Genomic DNA, 18143 nt, shown 5'->3' on the forward strand with positions numbered 1-18143 from the left:
TCACTGTAAGTATTGGTATTGTTTACTATTGATCCTCAACAACAGACTGCTAAAAGTGGTCTGTAAGCGAGCAAGAGAGTTGTTCCTAATTAAATCAAATATATGCGGCCCAATGACATTTAGGTCTCAACTCGCAATGTTTTCATGCATCTCAGTTCAACTCTCTGAACCAAAATAAGTGACCATAATTAGGGTCAGCCTACATTTCTGTAGATGTAACAAGGTACCCTGCAAAGTCTGACAGTACTGTGTATTTCCTCTACTGAGGACCTCATTACGAGTTGAGGTGTTTCACCCAGAGCAATAACTCGTAGCGAAATTCCACATCTCTCAATTCCAAGTGTCTCCGATGGTGGAATTATCAGGTCAGCAAACACTTCACCTGATAATACCGGGCCTGGATCCAACAGACCTATCCCTATTGCTGCATGAGCTGTGGGCTGCATCAGAGCCCAGCCCCCTGAAGTAGAATCCGGGGAGCAGATAACAATTAATCTTGAGTCACCACACGCCTGCCCAGCACTATAGACACCACCTTGCCATCCTGTAACAACCGTAATCGGAGATTTCGACCGGTATCCCCACACCAAATACACAATAACCTGTAATGAGGACCTGAGTATAGGAGCAGGGATAGGAATACCATTGATATGGCGGCCGGAAGGTAAAGAAGGGCCAATTTCATATCAGTGCATGTGGACTCCTGAATGTGTTTAGGACTCATTTCAATGGCAAGCTTGCAGCATGCAAATACCAATACAAATATATTAAAATACTGCAGTTGGCATTATATGAAAGCAATTAATAACTAGCATTCTGTGAGCATGTGGGATAGGGAGCAAAGTACAATGTGAATACTCTCAATCGTCTGTTAGCTGAAGCTCTCTCCATCGTGGGAAATAGGTCTACTGGAAGCTGGGAACCCTTTTGATTTAAAGAGATAAAATTCCCTGAAGTCACCGCTGGTTATTGCTGCTTTTGGTGAATGAATGCCAAAAAGAGGTAGGTTGGGATGGCAATTGGAAGGGTTGTAAACACACAAAAAGTCTTCTCTTCTTGGGATTCTATCTTTCCATTGTTGTTCCCAACCTACTAACACACAGTAATGTAATATCAAACAAAATCTTGAGAATACCTGTGTAAATGGAAGGAAATGTTTCCCCAAGCCCCTCTGCTTTCCAGTGTGCTTGCACAGTGCACTGGGCTTGTGCAAGGTCAACAAAAACTATACAAAAGAAGACTCCCAGTGGTCCAATAAAGTCTAAACCCCCCTCATGATTCCCTTCCCAGCTCAGCACTTCATGACATGTGTCAGAACCCGCTTCAAGAAACTCTTCAACTACTTTGAGGTGGAGGAATTCTCTGTGAACTGTACCTCCCCTGCAGACCTGGAGACCCTGCGTAGTAAGCTGGAGGAGACTGCAGTCAGGATGGTGGAGGTAAAGTCTGGAAAATGATTACTCTAGCACTAGTTCGGAATAACATCTTGAAAATGCAGCCACAGACGTATTTTGCAGTGCAATAATCTCACGTTCTCAAGCAAACGTTTGAAATTGCACAAAACACTCAATTATAACACTTACATTGGACTTGATCATACCCCTAATTCAGTAATATAACTTCACAATTATTTCCATTTTTAATTTAAATAGTTTAGAACTTTTCTCTTTGAAACATTTGGTATTTCAAACACCAAAAATATTTGATTTCTAATGTTTCACAAAATGCCAAGTGGATATCTGAAGGGTGGCTGAGCTCAAATGTTCAGAGAGCACATTGGCTCAACACCTGTGCACATGGTCTGAAAACTGCCCGAAAAAAAGACATTTTTTCAGAACACATACTGGCATGTTGCCTGTGAAGGCTCTCTGAAATGTGCTTTTAACATAATTTATTCAGATCAGACATTGGCACTAGTCATCTGCATTTGCTGTGATACCAGCCTATATAGTTATTAATTAAGAGACTACACTAGCATAAAAGCTTTTTACACTTTGTGAAAACTGCAGCACATAGTGGCACATGGTCCGGCACAGTGTCAAAAAGCTGGCCACAAAGGCATCCTATAGAGCACATGGTATTGCCAGGCATGTGATCTGGTAGCTGACCACAAAACCCTTCATTAGCAGCATACTTTGCAAGATGTTCAGTTTATGGGATTATCTGTAATGGTTATATTGCTCTTTGTTGTGGTCTGAATGTGCACCAGTCCTCAGCCCTTTCTAAATGTTCAAAAGCAATGGCAGGTGTGCTGTGCACAATGTCATGAGGGAAAATATGCCCTTTAGCTTTGGATATTCCAAGTGAAAGCTCGCAGTCATGTTGTAATAAAATAAAAACTCTGTTGTAAACCATAGGGCGACATCTTTAAAAGTTCCTTAACAAACATAGATGTGTGTTCCCTGTTTGAGAAAATAAAAACCCTTGGGACAAATCTGGCCTCATATAAAGTACAAAAAAACACTTGCATTTACCTTGAACATTTGAACACCCTAGCCATTCTGCAGACTGCAGTCGGATTCATAATACCATTATTTCGCACTGTGCGACTTCTATCCTGTGCCCTTGAGTGACCCAAATCTAACTGCTAAGTCGTTGACTATTGAAGCAATAGACCTGCATTGTAACCCCACATTCCACATATGATTGGAATGTGTTATTATGGTAAACCATTTTTTCCCTTTGCCTGTTTTCTTAAGGGCTGGGATTGAGAGAGTTTAGATCTGGGATAAATAACATTGGTAACCACAGATTGAAATATAATGAACATTTAAGTTTTCTAACAGTCTCAAAATATAGCGATGGATTGCTAAGAGGGATGGATTTTTCTTGTACGTCCTGCTACCTGGAACCACTTATTACTACAACTAGGGCATGAATCAAACACCAATATTTCCATTTGTGCTTTCAAACTGCCTTAAGTCCTATGATTGTCCCCTTTCCCTGCTGGACTTCCTTACATTCAAATTCATTCACTAAGACATGTCACCCAATAAGTGAAGAAGCAGTTTTGATGGGTTAGCGTTTCTATGAAGTAACTGTTAAGATGAGTCAGGATGTATTAGTCGTAAGATGAACTAAATGTAACTGATTAGTATTGATTCTTGTTCAAACTAATACCATATAAAGTGACCAAAACCCACGAGGAGCGTTGAGTGACTTCCATTTTAGACGGAGAGCGTTCAAAGTGAAACACATTGGTCCACCAGTGACAGGCTGTTTACTTGCCCACACAAATGTTTGTGTTCTTTAGGCACATTGACTAATAGATTACTCTCCATGCTGAGCCAGAAAATGACGGGAGCGTTTACCAATCAAGGCACAGTCCTGTCTGTTTTGGATTAGTATAATACTATTCAGCCCCATCGGGAATAAAGAAAATCAACCTCTGATACATGTTTTGTACTTATTAGACCTCATGAGAGAGCTGTAGCGTGTCGGGGTACCCAGTAGTATAAAATTGCAAACCCGTAGAAGCTTAGCATTATCCTATTAAATCCTGGTGTAAATTGATTCAACCTCCCTGCATGTTCATGCGCCAATGTTCTAACATTGTCTGTCAATGTTTATCAAAGATACTTGACAGTCCATTTGAAAAAAATCTTTGTTATTGCATTTTGATTTTTCAACAGTAACCTTGTACAGTGACGGGTTACCATAATGTAATCATCTTCAAATTACAGTCATCTCAGTCATCCATTTTTAAGCTCCCCTGCATACATCAAAAACACAGTAACAAAAACAAGTCACAGTTCCTTGCCTATTTCGATTCTTAGTTGTTCTGGTTCAGGTAGCGGGTACTGAAGGGTAACGGGAGCGCTTTGTCAGTACCCTGTGCAAGGTGGGGTGTGCGGGTTCTTGTCTGTTCCACTGGGTTGCATCCCGTGAGGTACCCAGTCCCTGCATCAAAACAGCTTCTGCCGTCACCAAGGCCCAGGGTGCTATGGCATCACTCCATCCTCATTTTGGAAACTAGTTACTACTTTTGCCACAATTCTGCCTGTGGGTTCCTGTGATGCCCTGTGTAGTTTCTAAGTGCAATGATATCTCCTCACATCCCTACTCATGCGAACACCTCCACCTTCCACTGGCCATGTGGTGGGCCCTCTGCAGATTTCTAATGCCTAGTTATGTCCCTCTGGGCCACCCTAGTTTATTGCCCACCATCAACGCTGTCCATTGGCTATAAAGGCCTAAGAGACATATCTATGCAGTTTTCAAGACCTTCTTAGTGTATTCTAAGGGTTGTTCACACTCCTTACCTACAAATTTCCTCCCACGTGGCCCAGGCATCTGGAAAGCTGCTCCAAGTCATAGCCATTATCATGTGGTACAGTTACAGCACGAGGTGCCGGCCACTGCCAAATGTCAATACCATTTCAAGCAAGTTGTGAGCAGGAGGTTCCCTATCTGTTTTCCTGTAGAGCCTGTCCTACGTCTGGGTGAGTGCCCTGTACACCAGAAACTGTGTGTTGTGTAGCTGACAGTCCTCTAACAGGGCGTCAGATTGTTGGAAAGCGTCCTCTACTTAGTAGTCCCCTAATGTCATCAACTCTGCCTTCATCCAGGCCGCCATTTGTAGTGCTGTAAGGTAGCCACCTCTAACCGTAGGTAGCCCCACCAGTAGCATTGTTGGTGAATATAACATCTGCTCCCTCGGGCGTTTATTCACCCCCTTCCAGCAGCTCCGGTCCACTTGCAGTAGCCTCGGCTTTCTCTTAGGGTGCATCTCTGTTCTCAAGAGCAGTGCAATGAGGGCTCCTTCCTTGGGTTTTTCACCAAACTCACCCAAGTTTGCCCTGTCTAATCCCGTCAGCCAGTGACCCATCCATTGCAGTTGTTCTGCAAAAAAGTAAAGTTTGAAGTCTGATACTCCCATTTGCCCCTCCATTAGTGGCCTCTGAAAAGTCCACAGGGACACTCTGTTGTGTGTCCCATCCTATGTCAGTTCCCACAACGGTGCATTAAGGGAGTGAAACCAATGCCTCGGGCCCAAACTGAGAGATTAGTAAAGTAATAAAATAGTCTGAGTAGAATGCTCATTTTGTCAGCGCAGCTCTGGCCATAAAGTGTGCCAGAACATCACGCAGTCCCTCAGGACCCATAATGCTGCCCCCAGGTTGCCCTCCTGCAGATCTGCATTGGTTTGGTAAATCCCCACCCCCAGGTATCAAAGCACCTGTGGTTCCCATCGAATCCTCTTCTCCAAAACTACCTCATGTGGGTCTCGTACTGTTGCTGCCAGAGGAAAGACACAGGTCTTACCCCGGTTTGTGTGGATTCTGGAAACCTCCCCCAACTCTGCCGGTTCGTCTGTCGGTATTCCTATGCGAGCTTCCTGAAAATACAGAAACATATCCGCGTGCAGTGAAATGACGTACTCACCATTCCTTATGGGTATACCTCTCACATGCCCTTCGGTCCTCTTCATACTGACAAACAGCTCGACCGGAAGCACGAAAAGCACAATAGCGGGCCTCCCTGTCGCTTGACCCTATATACTTGAAACAGGTTAGAAATACAGCAGCCCATACGGACCCATGCATTTGTGGTAGCATAAAAAAGCGACACCAACCTGCACCACCCCTCCCCCAATGCCATTCTATCCATGACCTCTCCCAAGTAGTCCCATTGCACTGTGTCAAATGCCTTCCTAATATCAATAGAGAGTACCACTGCCTCCTGAAAGGTGTTTAGTGGGGCTTCTCCTATCACCTGATATAAGTGACAGATGTTAGCAGAGGTGTTGCATTGCAGGATGAATCTATTCTGGTCAGCATGCACCAAGGTTTGCAATTAGGGGTGCATGCACGTAGCCAGCACCTTACTAAGGATATTTATAATCCACAGTAAGCATGGACAGGTCAGTAAGACGCGACCACTATTGCCTCACCAGTCGGCTTGGGCATGGGCACTATCAGGGCTTCCCTAGTAGTAGTGGGCAGTATCCCACAGGCAAACGCCGGCGCATACATTTTCTCCAATTGCAGTGCCAGAAGGAAGGCGTAGGTTTAATCAGATTTGGCAAGCTTTCCATCTGTGCCTTGAGTCTTGTCATGTGCCAGGTCCCAAAGAGCGGCCCGAATGTCAGGTTTTGTGATCAGACCGCCCAAGGCCTCCATGCCCCTTATCCCTAGACAGAGAAGCGTTGTGCCAGCAAGAAAGGAGTCTACTGGTGCCATTTGGATGAGGGGCAGAAGCCCCATAAAGAGTATCATACTAGTGAATGAAAACTGTGTGTATGTCCCGCTGTGTGTGAGCCATAAGGCTCTCTATTTTTGAGTGATGAGATGCCCCTTATCCTTCGCATCCACCAGCCGGGACAAGAGCCTCCCCATTCTGCACCCTTGCGTATGCACCAGGGCAAAGTGTTGCTTTCTGTTTGGGAGCTGTAGCTCATCCAGAATTTCAGCACAGGCTTTGTGCTTCTCTTGCATCTGGTCCAGTGCCTGTGAGTTTGCCTGCATGTCTATCTCAAGATGACGCAGACTGTTCTATGCCAACACTAGGTCCGCTATGAGGGACCAGCAGAACCCCATGGCATGTCCTATATGGTGTCCCCGCACCACCACTTTAAATGCATCCCACTCAATGGTGCTATTCAATGCTCTATGATCATTGTTTCGAAAGTAGTCACGCACTATGTCAAGGATTCCCTAAACCTGGGTTTATCCAGGAGCTCTGGTTTAGCCTTCAGGTGTGGATTGGGGACATATGCCTGCACCATTTTAGGCTCATGGCAAGGGGGTTGTGATCTGTGTACGTGCGTCCCATGTATTCCATGTGTTGCCTCATGATCTCCTGAGTGTACAATATTGTTTCTAGCCAGACATGTAGATTATGCAACAGAGTGTAAAACAAGTGCTCCCGCTGTCCCAAATTTCATAATCTCCCCGCGGGTCACCCAGCTCCCAGTTGTCTAGCCATGCTCTAAAGTCTCTTGCAAGATGGACAGTCAGGGAGTAAGACAAGAGTAGCACCAATCTCTCTCAAGGTGTATGTCCACCACGCATTTGTAGTCTCCGCCCAAGAGTACCGACACTGACTCGTCCCGGTTGAAAAACGGTGACACTGTTGTGAGGAAGAATGCCTGTCAGTGTTTGGGGCATAGATGCTGCTGTTCACCACTTTCAAATCATCCAGCGATCCAGTGAGGACACTGGATTGTCCCTCCCAGTCCATCCTGAATTTGATAACCATTAAGGAGAATCCTGGTCGCACCCACACCATGGCCCCTGGAAAACTCAGAGTAGCAGGTCACGTATATCGGGCCCCCCATATGTGTTGCAAAGTTTTAACCCGGTCCCCAGGCACATGACTCTTTCAAGTGTGCAATATCAACGCGTCTGCGCTTCAGGTAAGCAAAGACTTTATAAAGTTTGGCCACGGATCCCATCCCCCTGACGTTCCAGGTATTTGACATCCTAGTTGACCTTGACTATCCTGACATTAGTGCCATATGTGATAGTGCAAGATGACAATCTGTCACACATTGCTGCTAGAACATTTGGTAGCTGCCTGCTATTGTATTAACATAGCACTGGCCCACCTGTTAGGATGAGTGAGAATATGTTGGCCTGTCAGAGGATCTTTGACAAAGCCCTGCAGGCCTTCCTCAACGTAAGACAGCTTAGATGTACACAGGTAGCAGCCACAGACCTTTCCTTATTACCCTATTGTCTTGCCTTTTCATCTCCTGTGTATCCATTTCTCTTTCATCTTTTTATGTTCTCTTCCATAATCATTCTCTTTGTTTTCTCCCTTTCACTATTCCACACTTTCCTATATAATGTAATTTTACTCATAACCCTGCCTATTCTTTCTTTTTTAACAGCAGATTTCTTTCTCATTATCTTCAGACTTACCCCATTCTTTCTCCTTTCTGTCTTGATACCACAATTTATTCTACTTATTCTCCCCACTCTTTCCCTCTTTTTGGCAATTTCCTCAGTGCTACTGCCCTAGCCCTTTTGCATATTTTCCATCTAGTCATGTGGCTGTCCTACTCCTTGTTTATGGGTGGTCTTTCCTTCTTTTGTATTCATTTGATAGCCACCTTCTAAAGCAGAAGTTCTTTTTACAAAAGGTTAACAAATGACAGACATGGCTCCATCTTTATTTCCAGGACATTGTGGGCCAAAGCATCCCCAGCATCTGTAACCATGTGATGGAAACAGTGGCACAGCTCAGCAGGGCGGGAAAGGTGAGTGTACACCCCTTATGCATATGTGATGGTTATTTTACAAGAACACTTTTTGAGAATCTGTTGTTTTCAGAACAGACCGACAAATAAAATTCAGCTGTCCACAGTGTGCTCCTCTCTCTGTGAACCACTACTATTTTTTTCAATGGCCAATTTAATCTGCCCATTTGTTGGCTGAAATATTGACTGTGTTTGCTGAGGGTGGAAATGTTTCACTTTGTTCTGAAGTTATTATTCAGAAATTGTCCCCCCACCCAAAGCCTGAAAACCGCCTCACCCTAAAACCGTATTTCCCCCCCTCCAAGCCCTGAACCATCCTCGCTCCACACCCTGAGCCCTAAATCTGCCCCCGCCACAAAACTGTCCTGCCCTAAAACTGCAGCCCCTGCACCAGGCCCTAAAACCATCCCCGCCCCCTGCTCCATGTCCTGAGCCCTAAAATTGTCTCCCTACCCCAAGCCCAAAAACCACTGCCTGCCCTAAAACCATACTCCCCCACTCCAAGCCCTAAACCTATCCCCGCCTCCCCACCTTGAATCCTAAAGCCGTCCCTCCCCCCCACCCTAAAACCATAACCCCCTTCCCTAAAACCATACCCCTCCCATCGCCCAGGCCCTAAAACTGTACCCCTCTCACCTCAAAGCCCAATCCTCCTTACCTCATTCATGAAGACGAAGAGCCAACTCCTATGAGGCGCGGCGCTGGTCGTTCTGAAGAAACTGAATGATCTATCTCTCTATTTCCTCTAACAGCACCGATAGCCTTTATCATCATTACCATGCGTAGCCCCTACCATACATACCACAACAATATAATTTGTTGTAATGGTATGTGTGGTAAAGTCTATACGTGGTAATGATGCATGCGTTGTAACACATGCATGGTAAGGGATAGTCGCGGAAACAGCCGCAATGTAATGGCTGTTTCCCCATTACTTCTAGCTAAGAGGGTAGATTCACCCCTGTCCTCCCTTTGTATAAGATATGGCTTTGCTCGTTGCACTGACTTCTGTTGCTTGACTAGGGTCCATATTACTGAGGATGGAGTTTATTTGTAATCTCTTGACTAGGAAACTGTTTAGGAATGTTAGACTCTGGGCAGAATACAGATCAGAAAATATCAGAGTGCTTACTGCACAAAATGTTCTCATTACTGAAGAAGGTAACTTGGCATTATTAAGCATGTCTGAATTGTTTTTTTCTCTGAACCCTGAATTCATTCTGTAGAAGACTCTACTCTTACCAGCCTGTAGAGCAGGGTTCTCCAACCTTTTCTACAATAAGAGCTACTTATCTTCAATGAAAGTTATTCTGAGCTACGTATTAGTTTTGTAATCGTCATCAAATCAGACACGATTACATTAGTGGTAACCATATGCTAAGAGAACTAGCAGTGACCACTTCGATTCATCAGGCATGGTTTCCAGAAGTAATGTAAAAAAGGCTTTATCAATCTGGAATGCCTCTACAAAGGTAATACAAAACAACAATGCCCCTAGCATCAGGGTAATAATATTAGTAGTAAGCCCCTCCAACTCTGCATGGGTTATTACTCAAATACCAGCTTTAAATGTATTTTGGCCATTCATTCATTTTTTGCTCAAAAATCTGCATCTGAGTTCTGAAATGCGCACACTTTTGTTTTAAATATACACTTTTCAATTTTGGCATACATGTATTCATTCAACCAAGGAAAAGCTTCTAACTTAGTAGGCTGGATGCTCATAAAAGAGCTACTTTTAGTCAGTTAAAGAGCTACCAGTAGCTCACGAGCCACTCACTGGAGAAGCCTGCTTTAGAGTTACCTAAAGATGTGCTTCATGCCATACAGCTCTGAATTCATTCACCTACAGACCAATCTTAGACATGTCAAAAGCTAGATAATTTATTTTCTCCAAAGTAGAAGTCTGCATCCTCACTCTTCTGCAAGGGACTTGGTGTTTAAACCCAAAAGTGGACAACAATATGTTGTCCAAAGAGCATTCAGGAGGGATTAATGACAACCGATTTATTCTGAGGAATTTGAAACTCTCTTATGACTAGGGTATTGTCCCTAGATCAGAACAAATTCCTAAAACCAGGTAATATCATAGAGGAAAAACTGGTTTTTGATATTCTGTGTGGCATTGTCATCAGTATTTTTTCAGAATTTCATAGTATTACATGATCTTTAGAAGCAAAACTTGTGGTAATACTAACTTTGCAGACTCACTTAAATAACCTATTATACAAGTATTTTTCCTTTATCCTATATTAAAGGTGTTTCATATGCTGTTGATGATGAGTAACTCATAAGAAATATTTTTCTTCTTTAGAAAAGCACCTGACCCTACATGATGCTGTGACTCATAAACATCTAAAATGGTCTGGTGACAACAAATACTAGACAATATTGTTTACTCCCGTCTGAAGTAGAATGCTTGTTAGGTCAAATGTTCAACCAAAATGAAAAAGGCCAAAACTGAAAAGCAAACAAATTGAAAAATAAATAGTTTTTTAGTTTGAAAATATTTTGTTTCCCAAACATAAAGTAAAAGTTATATGGAACAGGTTAAAGTTAGTGTTACAGATGCATTATGTTATCAAGGGAGTTAGGGATATGGATTAGGTAAGGGAATTTTGTTATGCTAGGGTAACTTTAAAGGTTAATCCTTATGCTAGGTTTAGGTATAGGATACATGTTCGTGATGGATCTGGACAAAGGGTGAGAGTGAAGGTTAGGGTTTGGATAAGGGTTATTTACTCCAGTATTGGAACTTTCGTAGATCCACATGCTTGAATCATTCCCTGTCCTCGAGATGGGAGTCCCCGGTGCAATACAAAAAACTATGCTCAATTGCATATAAAGCTCTAAAAGCACTAGGCCTCTAACTTAGAAACATATCACAGTCGTTTTGTAAAAAAGGACCAAACTTCAAAGACAACCAATCAGCTCACACCACCCTCTAGAACCCTCCTTTGAGGAGCTGACTTCCCTCAGATTTTCCACCCCAGGTCGTGCTAAGGAGTATCCCTTGAGCTCTGCTCAGTTTTTCTCTCAGAAATTCTTCCTAAGGAGATTTGGATTATTTTTCTCTTCAAGAGTTATTCAAGGTGGGTCAACCTGACTACTGTGTCAGAGACACCTAAGAAAGGGCTTTTTAGAGCCTGTGCTACCTGCATGTAGAAAAGACTGCATGTGGATGACCAGCATAAGGACTGCATATATTGTCTCTACCGTAGCCATAAACCTAGAGACTGTAAGGTATGTGGACCTTTTCTACTAAAGCACTAAAGGACAGAGAAGGTTGCCTTCTACTTTGGCTACAAAAACTGAAATCCAGAGACAATCTAGTTTCTGATGAGGACAGTGCCTCTTCCTCTGTGTTTGTGGTAAAAACACCTGTGAAGAGAAAAGCTGAAGTTTCTTCAGAAGAACCACCCAGAAAAGCTCTAAATCTGCTGAAGTGTCCTAAAAAATGTATAGCCCTTCAAAGAGGATGAAATCTAAAGCTTCAGATTTAAAATAAAAAAAGAAGCCGGTCTCTGAGCCATCAACTCCGCCAGTCAAGGTAAAACATTCCTTCAGGAAGCCAATTTCTGCACTGTTGATGGGATCATCATCGACAGTAGCACTTTTGACGGCTCATGCCTTAACGATGACATCCACCGCCGTCACACTGTCTATGCTAGTGGCAGCAACCGTCTCTTCGTCGACAGTCTACTCATCGTCATCGACGGCACGCCCTATCTTTTCGCTGTTGCAGCACTCTTCTTCAATGAGACCTACCGCGTCGGCGCTGATACCGTTGATGCTTCTGTCGACGGAACACCTGTCGGAGATGAGTCTGCCAATGATGGCCTTGTCAGCGATGCTTCTGCCGACGACGGCTTCGTCGATGGAGCAAAAACCGTCAACGGCATCGTCGATGACACTCCAACCGTCGGTCAATCAGTCAACACTTACCGTTGACACCACCACCGTCGGCAGCATCTCATCTCTCGTCGACGATGAAGGTTAAAACAAAAGTACAGAGACCATGTTCCTTGCCTCTGTTCTTGTTGACGGACCGGGCTGCTGTCAACATCAGGGCAGTGCGTGCTCTACGGGCGACTAGAATGCAAAAACCAAACAATTTCAAGCTAACTTAATTTATGCATTGTGCTGATATGATGTTGTTTAACCTTTTGCATTGTAGAGTTTAATCCTGAAGACTTATGTTCAGCATGCATATAAATACTGTTCACATGTAATGTACTGCTGGAGGCTTTCAGACTGTGTCAGGGTGTGGTCCCCTTCCAGGGCCTTCTAGAAGCTTTCCCTGCAGCATGCCTGGGTGTAGTTGGTGGGCTGGGCTAAGACTCTATAAAAGGGAGCCAGCCCAGCTCCACATGCTCACTATTCAGAGGTCCCGGTGCAGAGCAGCAGCAACTTCCTGAGCTCCTGTTCTGGTGGCCTACTTTGATCTTCCAGGCCTTTGCCCTTCATTTACATTGGTGATCCTTGATCAGGGTGGTAAGACGGAGGTCGGGCTGGGCCCCCGATCCCGTTTTCGAAGGCATCCGAGTTCTTGGGCCTAATTTTCATGTTGAGAGATTTTACCTTGTGTGTGTGAATGTGCTCTGGGTTTTTTCTGGCATTTACATGTTAATATTCGAATCGGCAACACGCGCGATTTGTTCCTCATGCTTTAACCCTTGATATTCATTGTGCGCTACCATTCCTTGGCAGTTACATGGTGGCATTCGAATCGGCAAGACACACGATTCGTTTCTCGTGCTTTAACCCTTGATATTCATTGTGCGCTACCATTTCTTGGCAGTTACATGGTGGCATTCGAATCAGCAAGACGCGCGATTCATTTCTTGTGTGTAATTCATGTTATTCATTGTACGCTACCATTTCCTGACATTCATATGGTGACATTCGAATCGGCAAGCCGCGCGATTCCTTTTCTTGTGTCTAGTTCATGATAGTCATTGTGTGTTACCATTTCATGACATTTATTGGCTGACTTTCGAATCGGCAGAATGCGCGATTCTTTACTTGTGTTTAAATTCATGCTATTCAGCGAGCGTTACCATTTCATGGCATTTACTCGGGGTACTCGAATCAGCAATTCGCGCGATTCATTTCCTGTGTTTAAAATCACGGTGTTCATTATGCGCTACCACTTTAAGGCATTTACTTGGTGGCTTTCCAGTTGGCAAGACGCGTGATTTATTTCTCGAGTCTAATTTATGTTATTCATGGTGCACCATCATTCCATGGTATTTACAACCTTTGTAAAAATCTGCAATGTGCGCAATTCATGTTCCGGCAATTTTGAAAAAACAAAAAAGCTAGAATTCTAGATGTAATGTTGTATGTACATAATAAGTTTCTCAATCACGATTCATATGATGGTTTAGAAATCATTCATATTATTTCCTGGTCCTCATGCAAAAGATAATATTTGAATTTGAAAGTTGCATTTAACCCTTCTTGATTCCCTCACAGGTATCCAGTCATCTTGAAGCCTAGTTATTTAAGTCTATGCTTAGACTGTTCATGTTTTTGCAGAATGACAATGCTTAGAGTCATAGCCTAGTATTGATTAATATGATATAATCTTGATATTGTGTGTTTTAACCTTTTTGCTTCCTACAGGTCTCCTTCCCAGCTGTTCCCTTCCGAATTCCTTTTCCCCACTTGGTGTAGGAAAGTACCATCTTGCCTGGCATGTTACCCCCATTTTTCACTGTATATATGTTGTTTTAGTTGTATGTGTCACTGGGACCCTGGTAACCCAGGGCCCCAGTGCTCATAAGTGTGCCTGAATGTGTTACCTGTGTAGTGACTAACTGTCTCACTGAGGCTCTGCTAATCAGAACCTCAGTGGTTATGCTCTCTCATTTCTTTCCAAATTGTCACTAACAGGCTAGTGACCATTTTTACCAATTTACATTGGCTTACTGGAACACCCTTATAATTCCCTAGTATATGGTACTGAGGTACCCAGGGTATTGGGGTTCCAGGAGATCCCTATGGGCTGCAGCATTTCTTTTGCCACCCATAGGGAGCTGTGACAATTCTTACACAGGCCTGCCACTGCAGCCTGAGTGAAATAACGTCCACGTTATTTCACAGCCATTTTACACTGCACTTAAGTAACTTATAAGTCACCTATATGTCTAACCTTTACCTGGTAAAGGTTAGGTGCAAAGTTACTTAGTGTGAGGGCACCCTGGCACTAGCCAAGGTGCCCCCACATTGTTCAGAGCCAATTCCCTGAACTTTGTGAGTGCGGGGACACCATTACACGCGTGCACTACATATAGGTCACTACCTAGATGTAGCTTCACAATGGTAACTCCGAATATGGCCATGTAACATGTCTATGATCATGGAATTGCCCCCTCTATGCCATCCTGGCATAGTTGGCACAATCCCATGATCCCAGTGGTCTGTAGCACAGACCCTGGTACTGCCAAACTGCCCTTCCTGGGGTTTCACTGCAGCTGCTGCTGCTGCCAACCCCTCAGACAGGCATCTGCCCTCCTGGGGTCCAGCCAGGCCTGGCCCAGGATGGCAGAACAAAGAACTTCCTCTGAGAGAGGGTGTGACACCCTCTCCCTTTGGAAAATGGTGTGAAGGCAGGGGAGGAGTAGCCTCCCCCAGCCTCTGGAAATGCTTTGTTGGGCACAGATGTGCCCAATTCTGCATAAGCCAGTCTACACTGGTTCAGGGGACCCCTTAGCCCTGCTCTGGCGCGAAACTGGACAAAGGAAAGGGGAGTGACCACTCCCCTGACCTGCACCTCCCCTGGGAGGTGTCCAGAGCTCCTCCAGTGTGCTCCAGACCTCTGCCATCTTGGAAACAGAGGTGCTGCTGGCACACTGGACTGCTCTGAGTGGCCAGTGCCACCAGGTGACGTCAGAGACTCCTTGTGATAGGCTCCTTCAGGTGTTGCTAGCCTATCCTCTCTCCTAGGTAGCCAAACCCTCTTTTCTGGCTATTTAGGGTCTCTGTCTCTGGGGAAACTTTAGATAACGAATGCAAGAGCTCATCCGAGTTCCTCTGCATCTCTCTCTTCACCTTCTGCCAAGGAATCGACTGCTGACCGCGCTGGAAGCCTGCAAACCTGCAACATAGTAGCAAAGACGACTACTGCAACTCTGTAACGCTGATCCTGCCGCCTTCTCGACTGTTTTCCTGCTTGTGCATGCTGTGGGGGTAGTCTGCCTCCTCTCTGCACCAGAAGCTCCGAAGAAATCTCCCGTGGGTCGACGGAATCTTCCCCCTGCAACCGCAGGCACCAAAAAGCTGCATTACCGGTCCCTTGGGTCTCCTCTCAGCACGACGAGCGAGGTCCCTCGAATCCAGCGACTCTGTCCAAGTGACCCCCACAGTCCAGTGACTCTTCAGTCCAAGTTTGGTGGAGGTAAGTCCTTGCCTCACCTCGCTGGGCTGCATTGCTTGGTACCGCGACTTTTGCAGCTACTCCGGCCCCTGTGCACTTCCGGCGGAAATCCTTTGTGCACAGCCAAGCCTGGGTCCACGGCACTCTAACCTGCATTGCACGACTTTCTAAGTTGGTCTCCGGCGACGTGGGACTCCTTTGTGCAACTTCGGCGAGCACCGTTTCACGCATCCTCGTAGTGCCTGTTTCTGGCACTTCTCCGGGTGCTACCGGCTTCAGAGAGGGCTCCTTGTCTTGCTCGACGTCCCCTCTCTCTGCTGGTCCAATTTGCGACCTCCTGGTGTCGCGTCGCGCGGTGCGGCGCGAGCCGAGAGCTCGACTTCGGCCGGGCGTTCGGCTCGGGCCGCGCACCGCGTTATTAAGACGCGGCGCGCCCCCAGCCTCTCCTGCGCGTTTCGAGGCCCCAGATTTGCTTGGGGCCTCGTTCTTCCTTCTGCCTTTCACTGTCCCAGGGGTCTCTGAACCCTCTTACCTGTTTTTCTTCGTTTCCTTGTCCTTTCTTCTGTTTGCAGTCTGTTGTGTGCCTTTCTTTATGTCTTTTCCTCCTTCCCAGATTCCTGTGCTTTCCCAGCATTCCTTGTTCCCTATTCTCTATGGTTCCTCTACTATTCTGTTCTATATATTGTTTCCCTATCTAAGATGGTGTCCTTTTACTTCCTGTGGGTCACTTCCTGTTTGTTGGTATATAAGGGCTGTGTTTTTCCTCTTTCCTTGCGCTGCAACACTTTCTGCTCAGTTGGTGTCTTCGCTCCTGATTTCCTTGCCTTTTGGTTTTGGACTCAGCATTCTGTGTTTTCTGAATTTTGCTCCTTTTGGATTCCTGTTTGTTTGTTCTTGTTTTTCTCCAGGACTTTTCCTGTTTGGAGGTTTTTCCCCTTTGGAAGGGGTTTTTCCCTCTGGCGCTACTTTCTGAAGGGCACGGTCTGTTCTTGGTGTCTCCATTGCCTACAGCACCGTGGCTACCAGAAAGAGTCGCCCCTTTTTGGGCCAAAGCCGAACATTGAAGATTCACGCCACCAGATCTGCAAATTCCAGGCGCAAGCAGCACGTGAGTCGTGACACCTGGTCCCTCCTGGGCCTCAGCAGCGTCCAAAAACGCTAACCGCACGATTTGCAGCTAGCAAGGCTTGTTGGCGTTCTTTCGGCGGGAAAACACTTCTGCACGACTCTCCACGGCGAGAGGGATCCGTCCACCAAAGGGGAAGTCTCTAGCCCTTTTCGTTCCTGCAGAAACCTCAGCTTCTTCTGTCCAGTAGAAGCTTCTTTGCACCCGCAGCTGGCATTTCCTGGGCATTTGCCCATCTCCGACTTGCTTGTGACTTTTGGACTTGGTCCCCTTGTTCCACAGGTACCCTAGATTGGAAATCCACAGTTGTTGCATTGTTGGTTTGTGTCTTTCCTGCATTATTCCTCTAACACGACTTCTTTGTCCTTAGGGGAACTTTAGTGCACTTTGCACTCACTTTTCAGGGTCTTGGGGAGGGTTATTTTTCTAACTCTCACTATTTTCTAATAGTCCCAGCGACCCTCTACAAGGTCACATAGGTTTGGGGTCCATTCGTGGTTCGCATTCCACTTTTGGAGTATATGGTTTGTGTTGCCCCTATCCCTATGTTTCCCCATTGCATCCTATTGTAACTATACATTGTTTGCACTGTTTTCTAAGACTATACTGCATATTTGTGCTATTGTGTATATATATCTTGTGTATATTTCCTATCCTCTCACTGAGGGTACACTCTAAGATACTTTGGCATATTGTCATAAAAATAAAGTACCTTTATTTTTAGTATAACTGTGTATTGTGTTTTCTTATGATATTGTGCATATGACACTAAGTGGTACTGTAGTAGCTTCACACGTCTCCTAGTTCAGCCTAAGCTGCTCTGCTAAGCTACCATTATCTATCAGCCTAAGCTGCTAGACACCCTATACACTAATAAGGGATAACTGGGCCTGGTGCAAGGTGCAAGTACCCCTTGGTACTCACTACAAGCCAGTCCAGCCTCCTACACTTGGACTCTCTTAGACTCTGACAATTCTAATCAGAGTATTGGAGCTGTCTTGTGGTGGAAGTGTTGGGAACATGCACAGACCCTGAGGATCTGGTGACTCTGACAGCTGCGCAAAGAAGGCTAAAGAAGTACCATTTGACGCCCTCACTTACATCTCCTAGCAAGGTTTCCAACCTTCACACCTGTTAGATGAGGATGACTCGGAGGAAGATGGTATTTTTGGAGTGGTCAGTAGCCCTTCCTAGTTTCAGGTTAAATGCCAGGAATATTCGGATGAAGATGGTTCATACTATGACCAAAGTTATTATGAGCAGCAACAGCCGGGGCCGGTAGGTTTTCCCCCCCCGGATTGGTTTCAGACTTGCAAGCAATGTTGGCGGACTATAAAGAATGTTTTCCATCAAAGCCTTCATCTGTGCAACAACCAATACTTCCGGATATGCCACCAACTCCCCAGTTGCAACAACCACATCATACACCTCCA

General features: G+C 45.2%; 1 protein-coding gene across 1 annotated transcript in view; it reads left to right on the forward strand.

The window, feature by feature from the left end:
* Positions 1 to 18143, forward strand: part of LOC138288154 (death-associated protein kinase 1-like) — a 238999-nt gene that overhangs the window by 204502 nt on the left and 16354 nt on the right. The window contains exons 15-16 of the mRNA XM_069229452.1: positions 1291 to 1439; positions 8126 to 8203. Of these exons, the coding sequence (XP_069085553.1) occupies positions 1291 to 1439; positions 8126 to 8203 (227 nt within the window). The remainder of the gene's footprint in view (positions 1 to 1290; positions 1440 to 8125; positions 8204 to 18143) is intronic.

This window comes from Pleurodeles waltl, chromosome 4_1 (assembly GCF_031143425.1).
Source record: "Pleurodeles waltl isolate 20211129_DDA chromosome 4_1, aPleWal1.hap1.20221129, whole genome shotgun sequence".
Lineage (NCBI taxonomy): Eukaryota > Metazoa > Chordata > Amphibia > Caudata > Salamandridae > Pleurodeles > Pleurodeles waltl.